A 12,588-nucleotide genomic window follows, 5' to 3' on the forward strand; every position below is an offset into this window, starting at 1 on the left:
TTGAGTCCATGACATCATAGCATGATAAATGAATATATATGTGATATTTGATTATTTATGTATGTTATTTACATGTGACTTATATTTGTTGTGTGTGTGTGGGCTATTTAACCTTTATTTCTGCACCTGAAACTGAGTGAGATGTTTCTCACTCCCTTGTTGTTTTTGTATATGTTTTAAATTATGTTGCAGATGATCAGCATCATGGGGATGTTGGTGATGAGGCTTAAGGCTTCAGTGGGGCATGCTCTAATAGGATGTGACATCGAGGCATAGTTATTTTTAGTTTAATATGTTATTGTTTTAATAACTTTAGTTTCTCTTCTTTGTAATTTCTAACGAAGAGATAACGTAGATAAAGTTTATAATTCAAGGAAATTGTATGTTAAGAATTGTAATTTGAACGTTCTTGATAAAAGACCAGAATGAATATCTTTGTTATATTTTATTACATGATTTGGAAAATATAAATTGATTCCTAACTAGGAGGCACTGCCACCTTTACTGGAGTTAATTTATATTTCCTTTATTATTATTTGTATATATATGATTTCTTGTTTTACACTAAATTGTATTGAAAATCTTAACTTCTTTTCTTTTATAATTTTTACACTGGAGTTATGATTTATGAGTTACGAATGTGAATCTTCTACCTTGTTATATTTGAAATATTTGTCAACTATGAAAGATTTTATTTACCCAAAAAAGAAGAAAAGTAATATCTTATTGTTACATTTGTTGTATATTAATAATGGGGTAGAGGGTGTCACAACATTGTTAACATAACTAGACTTAATGGAAATAAAAAAATTAAAAAGAAATTAAAACCAAAGCTTTCAAATTTAATAAAATGAAGCAAACTCCTAAACTAGTCCTAATTACGCCCCAATGTCACATGTCCTCATCACCATCATCTTCAGCACCATGCTAATGATCACCTACAAAAAACATAAGAACAACAACAAACAAAATAAAGGAGCGAGAAACATTTCACTCTAGCCCACGATGCAGGAATGTCATCGAATAGTCAAACACAAATAAGACATACATATTTTCACAACATGGACAGATTGGTAAGAATAACACATTTCACCTTTTCATGACATAATAATTAAATAATACAACATTAAGATGCATATGCAATAGACATGCATGGACTATATATTACCGTGCATGCGACACCAGTAAAACATCACACATTGCACTTGTATATTGCCACTAGCAATAGACGTAGAGTAGCCTAGGAGTACATGTCAGCTTACACCCTCAATGCACTCTCATTAAGAGGACATACTACCAAGATTTGGTCAAGATTGTAGAGCTGCACAAGATACATTCCATGCACACAAAGGACAAGACGGGGACTTCCAATTCAAACTATCTCCCAAGCTTTTACATAAAAGGGCCTTCCTTGGTGGTGTATTTCATATCATACCCTTGTTTTTTTATGCATATGATGCATGTCAAACAAACTATATGCATAACATTCCATATCATCTCATGATCTCATCATCACATGTTCTCATATCACATACTCATTAATTGTTCACATATAGTAATTAATAGATTCATTAGGAGTTATCAACATTAATAAGTATGATGATTATAGATGTTCACAGTTTAATCACAACAATTACACAACACATAACTTATTAACAATAGTTTTCTCTCATGATTTATCTTTCCTGAATATTGATATAGGTACCTCAAGCCATTCATAAGATCAAACATGTGACACCCTTACTAGTTCACATCACAATAATATAAATATAAAACATAAAACATAAGAGTTTTACAAATTGTTTTCAAAATAATATTACAATACCAAATGCATATAAATATTTCGTCCTAAAAATCCTCTGCTCCGATGTCACAATATCAGAGCATTTCCCAAAATAAAATGCTAGCATCTTATATGCCACTTGCAGTTGGATCCTCTCCACCTAAAATATCCACAATTTATACGGTGAGAAAAGAAAATATCTATATGCAAAGTACATACAAACACATCACAGTATAATATCTACAAGCATATATATAGTTTAAATATCAATTATTCAACATTTTCATAATCCATCAAACACGTCAATATCACAGTTAACATTATGCCCAGATCTCGCCATATCTGACACAAGTGATACGGGTTAATTGCCTCACTCAACTCACACCATACCAGGGGTACGCTCGTCCCTGAAGCATCACCTACCCAAGGTTCGTATCATCCCTGATCTTACGAGGAATACGCTCGTCCCTAAAGTATCCACCACCCAGGGTTCGTATCATCCTTAATCCTTTAGTGTGAGTATCCACAATCACATTACAATCAATACAATCTCTTGCAATTAACCCTATGTCAGGGCAGCCATAAATGACATAAGTGGTGGTGTTAACTGTCTTACTCATCACACACCATGCTAGGTCACGCCTTCCCTGTAGCACCACTTATACAGGACCGTGCCATCCTAGTCATTGATGTGAGACATCACAATCACATCTATATCACAACCATACAACATTTCAACTCATAATTCAATTTCTATCACATATGCAATTTCATATTCATAACAAATAAGACAACAAAATAGAGTTTACATACCCCTCAATCATTCTTAATAATTCCAACAAAATATAGCAAGATCATTAATGATACATGTCATATATTTATTGATTCAACACTCGACTTATTACATCACATTATATTCCCTTAATTATAATCTAAATTGTCCATTAATGCAGTTCATTAGTCCAATAATCCAAAAGTTCAATATTCCAAGGGTCAATAATTCAATATTTAATATTTCAATGGTCCAACCGTTCATGGGTCGCTTAGTTGTAATATATATATACAGATAATAATAAAGAAAATATAAATTAACTCTAGTAAAGGTGGCAGTGCCTCCTGGTTAGGAATCATTTATATTTTCCAAATCATGTAATAAAAATATAACAAAGATGTACATTTTAGTCTTTTATCAAAAACGTTTAAATTACAAATTAATAGGAGGCTCAGCCTTCCATTCAGATAAATTAAACATGCTTCTGAGAAATTCTACCCAATACCCTCATGTACTCTACATATAAATAACCCTCTTTTCTCCCGTACCTGGATAAATAGTAACTTGGGCAGAACCTCCTCCTCTTTTTCTTAAATCGGAACCGGAACTAGGGCAGAATCTCCTCTCTTTCTTTCTCCCTTTCTATCTCTCTAGAATTTCCTTCTCTCTAGAATTATGAATTTTCAAAACCCTAAGCCCCTATTTATAGAAATTTTGAAATTACTATGCACTATGCACTATTCATTAAAATAATATTATTTCATTATTATAATATTAAAGTTACTATGCACTATTCATTAAAATATTAGAATTAATTAAATTTTTAGAATTCTGAATTCCGCAGCCCCTCGTAGCCGCCCCTCATGCGCAGCCATTCACTATGCATGCATAGTAGAATACTATTCATACATACGTATACATGAATAGTAAAATACATATACGTAAATAGTAAAATACGTATATGTATATAGTAAAATACGTATAAAAATATGGTAACTCTTCTATTAATTCCAATACATAAAAAAAATAAAATTTTGGAATGTTACACTACTTCCCTCCTTTTAGAAATTTCGTCCCCGAAATTACCTGATGCAAATAAAAATGGATATGAAGCTTTCATCTTCTCCTCTAATTCCCAAGTAGCACCTTCTGGTATAGCTCCTCCCCAAATAACTTTTACCAAAGGAATTTCTTTACCCCTAAGTTGCTTTACCATTCGATCCTCGACTCTTATCGGGGTAGCTTCCACCGTCAAGTTCTCCTTAACCTCAATATGATCCGACTCAATCACATGCGAAGGATCATGGATGTATTTTCGAAGTTGTGAAATATGAAAAACATCATGAAGATTTGACAGATTAGGAGGCAAAGCAATTTTGTAGGCAACATTGCCGACTCTTTTAAGAATTTGAAAAGGACCAATAAATCGAGGAGTAAGTTTTCTGGATTTTAATGCCCTACCAACCCCAGTCCACGGAGTGACTTTCAAGAATACATGATCACTTTCTTGAAATTCTAAATCTTTTCTTCTCCTGTCAGCATAACTTTTCTGTCTACTCTGAGCTATCCTCATCCTATCCTGTATCAATTTAACTTTTTCAGTGGTTTGCTGCACAATTTCAGGTCCTAAGATGACATTGTCTCCAGGCTCACTCCAACACAAAGGAGTTCTACACTTCCTACCATACAAGGCTTCATAGGGTGCCATACCTATGCTAGAGTGGTAACTATTATTATAGGTAAACTCTATCAAAGGTAAAAGGCTATCCCAACTTCCTCCTTGGTCCAAAACACAGGCTCTAAGCAAATCCTCTAAAGACTGAATAGTCCTCTCAGTCTGACCATCAGTTTGAGGGTGGTATGCTGAACTAAGTCTCAGTTGGGTTCCCAAAGCTTGTTGTAGGCTCTCCCAAAATCTAGAGGTGAATCTAGGGTCTCTGTCTGAAATTATACTAGATGGTATACCATGTAATCTCACAATTTCATCAATATACAGTCTAGCTAATCTTTCCAGAGAATACCTAATGTTAATAGGTAAGAAATGTGCACTCTTGGTCAACCTATCAACTATAACCCAAATGGAATCATGCCCTTTCCTAGTCCTAGGCAAAGCAACTACAAAGTCCATAGAAATGCTATCCCACTTCCACTCGGGTATATTCAAAGGCTGAAGTAGTCCTGAAGGTTTTTGATGCTCTATCTTAGCCTTCTGACATACTAGACAGGCACTCACAAATTCAGCTATATCTTTCTTCATCCTAGGCCACCAGAATATCTTCCTTAGGTCTTGATACATCTTAGTTGCTCCTGGATGAAAACTAAGCTTGCTCTTATGACCTTCCTCTAGTATCAATCGTCTAAGTGTAGGGTCACTAGGCACACATACTCGGTCTTTAAATCTTACCACTCCATCTGCACCTAAGGTAAATTCTCCTCCCACCCCTTGTCCTATAGCCATACGTCTAGCCTCTAGAAATGGGTCTATTAACTGTGCTTCTCCAATTTCCCTTAACAACTCGCTAGTCACTCGAGTCATACCTAATCTCACACTACTATGGGTCACCTCACAAGTTAGACTTAAGTCTCTAAATTGAGTCAAAAGATCCATCTCTCTAATCATAAGAGAAGACAAATGCAAAGATTTCCTACTCAAGGCATCAGCTACCACATTAGCTTTTCCTGGATGATAATTAAGATCAAAATCATAGTCCTTAAGGAACTCCAACCATCTCCTTTGTCTCATATTTAATTCTTTTTGATCAAATAAATACCGAAGACTCTTATGATCACTAAACACCTCAAATTTTGAACCATACAAATAATGTCTCCAAATCTTAAGTGTGAATACTACAGCTGCTAATTCAAGATCATGGGTGGGGTAATTCCTCTCATGTACCTTCAATTGTCTGGATGCATAAGATACGACCCTTCCTTCTTGCATTAACACTCCACCCAAACCCATCTTAGAAGCGTCACAGTAAACCACAAAAGTCTTACTAAGATCAGGCAATACTAAAACAGGTGCACTGGTCAATTTTTCCTTAAGGGTTTGGAAACTATCTTCACATTTACCATCCCAAACAAACACAACCCCTTTCCTAGTCAAATTTGTCAAAGATAATGCTAGCTTAGAGAATCCCTCTATGAATCTCCTATAGTATCCAGCTAATCCAAGGAAACTCCTAATCTCACTAACTGACTTAGGTGTCTCCCAATTCAACACAGCCTCAACCTTAGATGGATCTACTGCTATACCCTTACTCGAAATTACATGTCCTAAGAAACTCACCTCCTCCAACCAAAAGTCACACTTGGGCAACTTTGCATAAAGTTGATTCTCCCTGAGAGTTTGTAGTACTACCCTTAAGTGTTCCTCATGCTCCTCTTTAGTCTTGGAATAAACTAGTATGTCATCTATGAAGACAACTACAAATTTATCCAAGTACGGATGAAGAATCCGATTCATGTAGTCCATAAAAATTGCAGGAGCGTTTGTCACACCAAAAGGCATTACTAGATACTCATAGTGTCCATAGCGAGTTCTAAAGGCTGTCTTAGGTACATCATCTTTCTTAACTCTAATCTGGTGGTACCCTGATCTAAGATCAATCTTACTAAACACACAAGCACCTACCAACTGATCCATAAGATCATCTATCCTAGGCAATGGATATTTGTTTTTAATGGTTACTTTGTTCAACTGGCGATAATCCACACACAATCTCATACTACCATCCTTCTTTTTGACTAAGAGTACGGGTGCTCCCCAAGGTGATACACTAGGTCTCACAAACCCCTTCTCCAACAAGTCTTCTATTTGCTTTTTCAATTCCACTAATTCTATGGGTGACATCCTATAAGGTGCAATAGAAATAGGTCCTGCTCCTGGAACTAAATCTATGGAAAATTCTACCTCTCTTCTAGGTGGTAAACTAAACACTTCAGAAAAGACATCCGAAAAGTCACACACAACAGGCAGTTCATTTATCAGAACATTTTTCTCAGAATTTAAAGAAGCTAACAACATGTATACTTGGGCATCCTCTTGCATAGATACCTTAACTTGGTTGGCAGTCAAATAATCCTTACTCACTTTCTCAACAGGTTCACCAAAAACAATAGATTTACAAGCACAGTTCAAAAGGACATGATTGGAAGATAACCAGTCCATACCCAGAATAACATCTAGTTGACTTAGAGGTAAACAAATTAAGTCAACCAGGAAATCTCTACCTTCAATAATCAGAGGACATTTTGGACAGACATTAGAAGTAATTACAGAACCATTAGTGGGTGTTTCGACAATTAACTCAAAAGATAAGGAAGAGACAGGTAATTTTAACTTAGACACACATGCATGTGATATAAAAGAGTGAGTCGCACCAGAATCATATAAAACGGTTAAAGGAGTTCCATTAATGAAACACATACCCTGAATTAAGTCTTCGGATTGAGTAGCTTCGACACCACTCAAGGCAAATACTCTTCCTATGGTTCGAGGTTTGCTAGCGTTGCCTCCATTCTCTGTTGTTTCTTTCTTATTCTGAGGACATTCACTAGCCTTGTGTCCTTTCTGTTGACATTTGTAGCATATTATTGCTTTTGGTAATCGACAATCAAATGCCCTATGCCCTGGTTTTCCACAGTTATAGCAGTTTTTGTGTGGAACAATGTTCACACTCCCACTTCCAGAAAGTTGGCTAGCTTGGTTCTTTTGCACAAAGTCTTGACTATTCACTTTAGTATTCGTATTCCCAGCGGGCTTGTTATAAGGTTTACCCTTATTGGATGAACCAAACTTATTATTTCTCATTGGTCCCCCACTTTTATAATGAGTTACCCTAGCTCGGTTGTCCTCATCATAAACTCTGCATTTATTTACCAATTCGTGGTAGTGCGTGATCCCTTGATAATTGAATACTTGTTTAATCTCTGGGCGAAGACCGCTCACAAACTTTACGCATTTGTCCTCCTCATTGCCCACACCATCATACATAGGACAGAATCTAACCAAATCTTCAAACTTGGTCACGTACTCCGCCACCGAATCCTCTCCTTGTTTTAACTCAAGAAATTCCACCTGTTTCTTATGTCTTATATCTCGGGGAAAATATTTCTCTAAGAATAACAGCTTAAAATTATCCCAACTTACTTGGGTTCCCGTAGCTATTATTCTTTTCCAAGTACTTTGCCACCAGATGCCAGCTTCTCCAGAGAGCATGAAGGTAGCCAAAGTCACCTTCTGTATTATAGGACATCCCATAGCTTGGAATATCTTTTCAACTTCAAATATCCAGTCAGCAGCTCCGTCAGGATTATAGCCTCCACGGAAACTTGGTGGATTATTTCGCTGGAATCTCTCTAGCCAATCAATGTCTGGTCGTTGGTTCAAATTACCAAGAGCCTGAGCCATTGCTTGCAGAGCATCAGCTATTGCACGATCGTTTCTACCTCCTGCCATTGTTTTTCTGTTTTTCCCAGAAAAGTTAACAATTTTGCTTTAAAACAACAATTGTCATTTTAACATATCAATTAAGTTCAATAATCAATTTACTACACCATTCATCTACCAAACAAGCACAGTAGACTCATGACTCACGGCCGATTGAATCGACATGCTCTGATACCACTAAATGTGACACCCTTACTAGTTCACATCACAATAATATAAATATAAAACATAAAACATAAGAGTTTTACAAATTGTTTTCAAAATAATATTACAATACCAAATGCATATAAATATTTCGTCCTAAAAATCCTCTGCTCCGATGTCACAATATCAGAGCATTTCCCAAAATAAAATGCTAGCATCTTATATGCCACTTGCAGTTGGATCCTCTCCACCTAAAATATCCACAATTTATACGGTGAGAAAAGAAAATATCTATATGCAAAGTACATACAAACACATCACAGTATAATATCTACAAGCATATATATAGTTTAAATATCAATTATTCAACATTTTCATAATCCATCAAACACGTCAATATCACAGTTAACATTATGCCCAGATCTCGCCATATCTGACACAAGTGATACGGGTTAATTGCCTCACTCAACTCACACCATACCAGGGGTACGCTCGTCCCTGAAGCATCACCTACCCAAGGTTCGTATCATCCCTGATCTTACGAGGAATACGCTCGTCCCTAAAGTATCCACCACCCAGGGTTCGTATCATCCTTAATCCTTTAGTGTGAGTATCCACAATCACATTACAATCAATACAATCTCTTGCAATTAACCCTATGTCAGGGCAGCCATAAATGACATAAGTGGTGGTGTTAACTGTCTTACTCATCACACACCATGCTAGGTCACGCCTTCCCTGTAGCACCACTTATACAGGACCGTGCCATCCTAGTCATTGATGTGAGACATCACAATCACATCTATATCACAACCATACAACATTTCAACTCATAATTCAATTTCTATCACATATGCAATTTCATATTCATAACAAATAAGACAACAAAATAGAGTTTACATACCCCTCAATCATTCTTAATAATTCCAACAAAATATAGCAAGATCATTAATGATACATGTCATATATTTATTGATTCAACACTCGACTTATTACATCACATTATATTCCCTTAATTATAATCTAAATTGTCCATTAATGCAGTTCATTAGTCCAATAATCCAAAAGTTCAATATTCCAAGGGTCAATAATTCAATATTTAATATTTCAATGGTCCAACCGTTCATGGGTCGCTTAGTTGTAATATATATATACAGATAATAATAAAGAAAATATAAATTAACTCTAGTAAAGGTGGCAGTGCCTCCTGGTTAGGAATCATTTATATTTTCCAAATCATGTAATAAAAATATAACAAAGATGTACATTTTAGTCTTTTATCAAAAACGTTTAAATTACAAATTAATAGGAGGCTCAGCCTTCCATTCAGATAAATTAAACATGCTTCTGAGAAATTCTACCCAATACCCTCATGTACTCTACATATAAATAACCCTCTTTTCTCCCGTACCTGGATAAATAGTAACTTGGGCAGAACCTCCTCCTCTTTTTCTTAAATCGGAACCGGAACTAGGGCAGAATCTCCTCTCTTTCTTTCTCCCTTTCTATCTCTCTAGAATTTCCTTCTCTCTAGAATTATGAATTTTCAAAACCCTAAGCCCCTATTTATAGAAATTTTGAAATTACTATGCACTATGCACTATTCATTAAAATAATATTATTTCATTATTATAATATTAAAGTTACTATGCACTATTCATTAAAATATTAGAATTAATTAAATTTTTAGAATTCTGAATTCCGCAGCCCCTCGTAGCCGCCCCTCATGCGCAGCCATTCACTATGCATGCATAGTAGAATACTATTCATACATACGTATACATGAATAGTAAAATACATATACGTAAATAGTAAAATACGTATATGTATATAGTAAAATACGTATAAAAATATGGTAACTCTTCTATTAATTCCAATACATAAAAAAAATAAAATTTTGGAATGTTACAAAACATGTAAAGGGTAAAGTTATTCATCATCACCATTCACAAACTACATTTCCATAATTTAATCTTCTAAGACATCGTGCGGTCCAAACACCTTATCTAGAGCTATATATATATGGTATTAAATTGATATTAATTTTATTAGAAATCTAACACAATTATCTCCAACTTCTATGTTGACCTCGAAAGTTAATTATGCCATCCACTATTTAAAAAAAAAATACAAAATCGCAACGTTTCAACCTAAATTTGATCATAGTCTAACATTTGCTCACTAATTTATTCATAAGTTGAGTTCTAAACCTCCTTTTTAGGTGATTCCAACAACATCTAAAAGCTAACTTCTAGGACTACAAATCTTATGCAGATCACAAAACCTGATTCTAATAGTATCATGCCCGACGTGGTGATTATTGCACCCAATGCAGAGAGGATCGCAATTGCTCTATCACACCTACAAATGACGTGACTGAGGTCATGCCTGGTGCTAAAACTCTCATAGAGACAACATCAAATGGTGCCTGACATGGCCCATTTGATGTCAGGCACGATATCAATTTGTAAGAGACCTATGGATTGTGCGAAAGTCGCACAATACGAATCCAAAACCCCAAAATTCCAAATCAATCAATAAAACTCACAACTAAAGCTTAATAGTACTCCATTATACCATCAATTACTCAAATCTAACCTCAATTTCACATACCTATGTAATTAACATCAATCTTCAGATTGTTTTATAATCAAGATTTTCCTTCAAGAACTACAAGCAATCCAAAATCATGCAATTACAGGTCAAACTCTAAAATTACAATCATATACATATAATTGACATCAATTAGAACATACAGGAAGAAATAGAGAAGATAAAGGCACATTTAGGAAAATTCTTCACACACAACGCATACAATTGAGACAATAAAGAGGGGATTGGAGGTCAATATCACTATCCAACATATATTCTCACGCGTAGAGTAAGATTTTTCACTTCCCCTTACCTTGGTAAGCAGAAGAAGATGGATGCACATTCTTGAGGTGGTTTCCTTCTTATTCTTGTTCTTTGAGCTTTAAGCATAAAATGAAGCGTGCTTGTGAAAAGTAAAAAGTGAAAGTGTAAAAAAAGAAAATTGTTCAAAACTACTCCTTTTAAAATATTAGCTCCTCTATAACCCTCTAGTTAAAACATATTAACCATAGTTACAATCTCTTCCCTCTTAATTAATTAAATAAAAAATTTAATTAAAAACACCTTATATTATATTCCAAAACATATCAAATAATTAAAATAAATATTAAACCACTTTATTAATTAAAACAAAATTACCAAAAATATTTATTAAATACTTAATTATATTTTTATGAAAAACGAGGTGTGACAAATGCTAAACTCTAGATGTAGATACTCCAAATGCAGATCTTCAAGGTCGTCTCTAACCGCCTTCAATTCTCCCTCCTCTTTAGATCACAAGAACGCACATTAATATGTATGTGAGGCAACCTAGTCTTACTAGTCTATATATAGGGAATATTAATCCATTGTTAATGACTCCTTTCTTAAATTCAAATAATTATCTATTATAATTAAACTAGAATATAGTTCTTTTTATCAACAACTCGTTAAAAAAAATAACCAAATTAATTATTTTAAAAATTCTTTATTAATTTATTCTGGAAATTTCAAGATGTTATAGGTTTCGTTTATTTTATATTTTAACATATGAAGGAATGATAATGTAATTAATACTTATATATCTCAAGGAGGGCAGTATAATTTACTTTAATAATTAATGTTAACTTAAATGAACTAAATTGCATATTTTAACATAAGAGGGAAAGACAGTGGGATACCCATATCTCTTAAGGGATGGTAACGGCATGTGCAATGCATATACATGTTTATTATATGATTAAAATTTATAATAAATTATATATATATATATATATATACCATTTTTAATATATAAATTATATTTTATATTTATATTAAATAATTTGCTTTGTAATAAATAAATATTTTTATTTATTTGATAGTTTATTTTGAAATATTAATATTTAATTCATAAATAATTATGATATATAAAAATTAATTCTATTATTAATGAAAAGTTACTAAAAACATTCTCATACAAAATAAAGGTTGGTGTTTAATATATGGTGGTTGATTTATTAAAACTAATGTACTTTGATTGTTATTTTTTATTTATAAACAATTGAAAACTTAAATTTTGTTACAAGGTTATAGGTATACTTTATATGAAACAATCTTATTCGAATTAGAAAATTTAAAGGTCGAAAAATGTGAAAAATGAAAAAGAAAATTGTGAAAGGAGAAATATGGAAAGTCAAAGGAGGAAAATAAAATAAAGATAATTTAAATGAAATGAAAAAATTAAGAAGTTTTATGTCACAAGGTGAAAGAACTTTAATCTTGTATATAAATATGTAGATCATCTTATGTCCAGTCCCTTTGATTTTGATCTTCTTTGTTTTATGTTGTTTTCAATGAACCCAGCAGTCACTTGACAAGTTT

At 33.8% G+C, this 12,588-nt stretch overlaps 1 protein-coding gene across 1 annotated transcript; it reads right to left on the reverse strand.

Annotated features, from left to right (window-relative positions):
* Positions 1-878: 878 nt before the first annotated feature.
* On the reverse strand, positions 879-8,016 carry LOC145954065 (uncharacterized). Its single transcript, XM_083067745.1, has 6 exons — positions 7,840-8,016; positions 6,987-7,797; positions 6,362-6,494; positions 6,070-6,214; positions 5,569-5,946; positions 879-938 (listed from the first exon to the last, which is right to left on the reverse strand). The coding sequence occupies exons 1-6, from the start codon at positions 8,014-8,016 to the stop codon at positions 879-881; spliced, it is 1,704 nt and encodes a 567-aa protein (XP_082923871.1).
* Positions 8,017-12,588: the final 4,572 nt, after the last annotated feature.

Source organism: Cajanus cajan, chromosome 1 (assembly GCF_000230855.2).
Source record: "Cajanus cajan strain Asha chromosome 1, NIPB_CcT2T_4, whole genome shotgun sequence".
NCBI classification, from domain to species: Eukaryota; Viridiplantae; Streptophyta; class Magnoliopsida; order Fabales; family Fabaceae; genus Cajanus; species Cajanus cajan.

Excerpts from the sequence above, each read along its gene's own strand:
- LOC145954065 (XM_083067745.1), bottom strand. The coding sequence starts at position 8,016 with ATGGCAGGAGGTAGAAACGATCGTGCAATAGCTGATGCTCTGCAAGCA. Across the intron at positions 6,215-6,361 it reads AAAAAGCAAATAGAAGACTT|GATAGATGATCTTATGGATC; the intron begins GTTGGAGAAGGG and ends TCCATTGCCTAG. Across the intron at positions 939-5,568 it reads TGACCAGTGCACCTGTTTTA|GTGATCATTAGCATGGTGCT; the intron begins GTATTGCCTGAT and ends TGTTTTTTGTAG.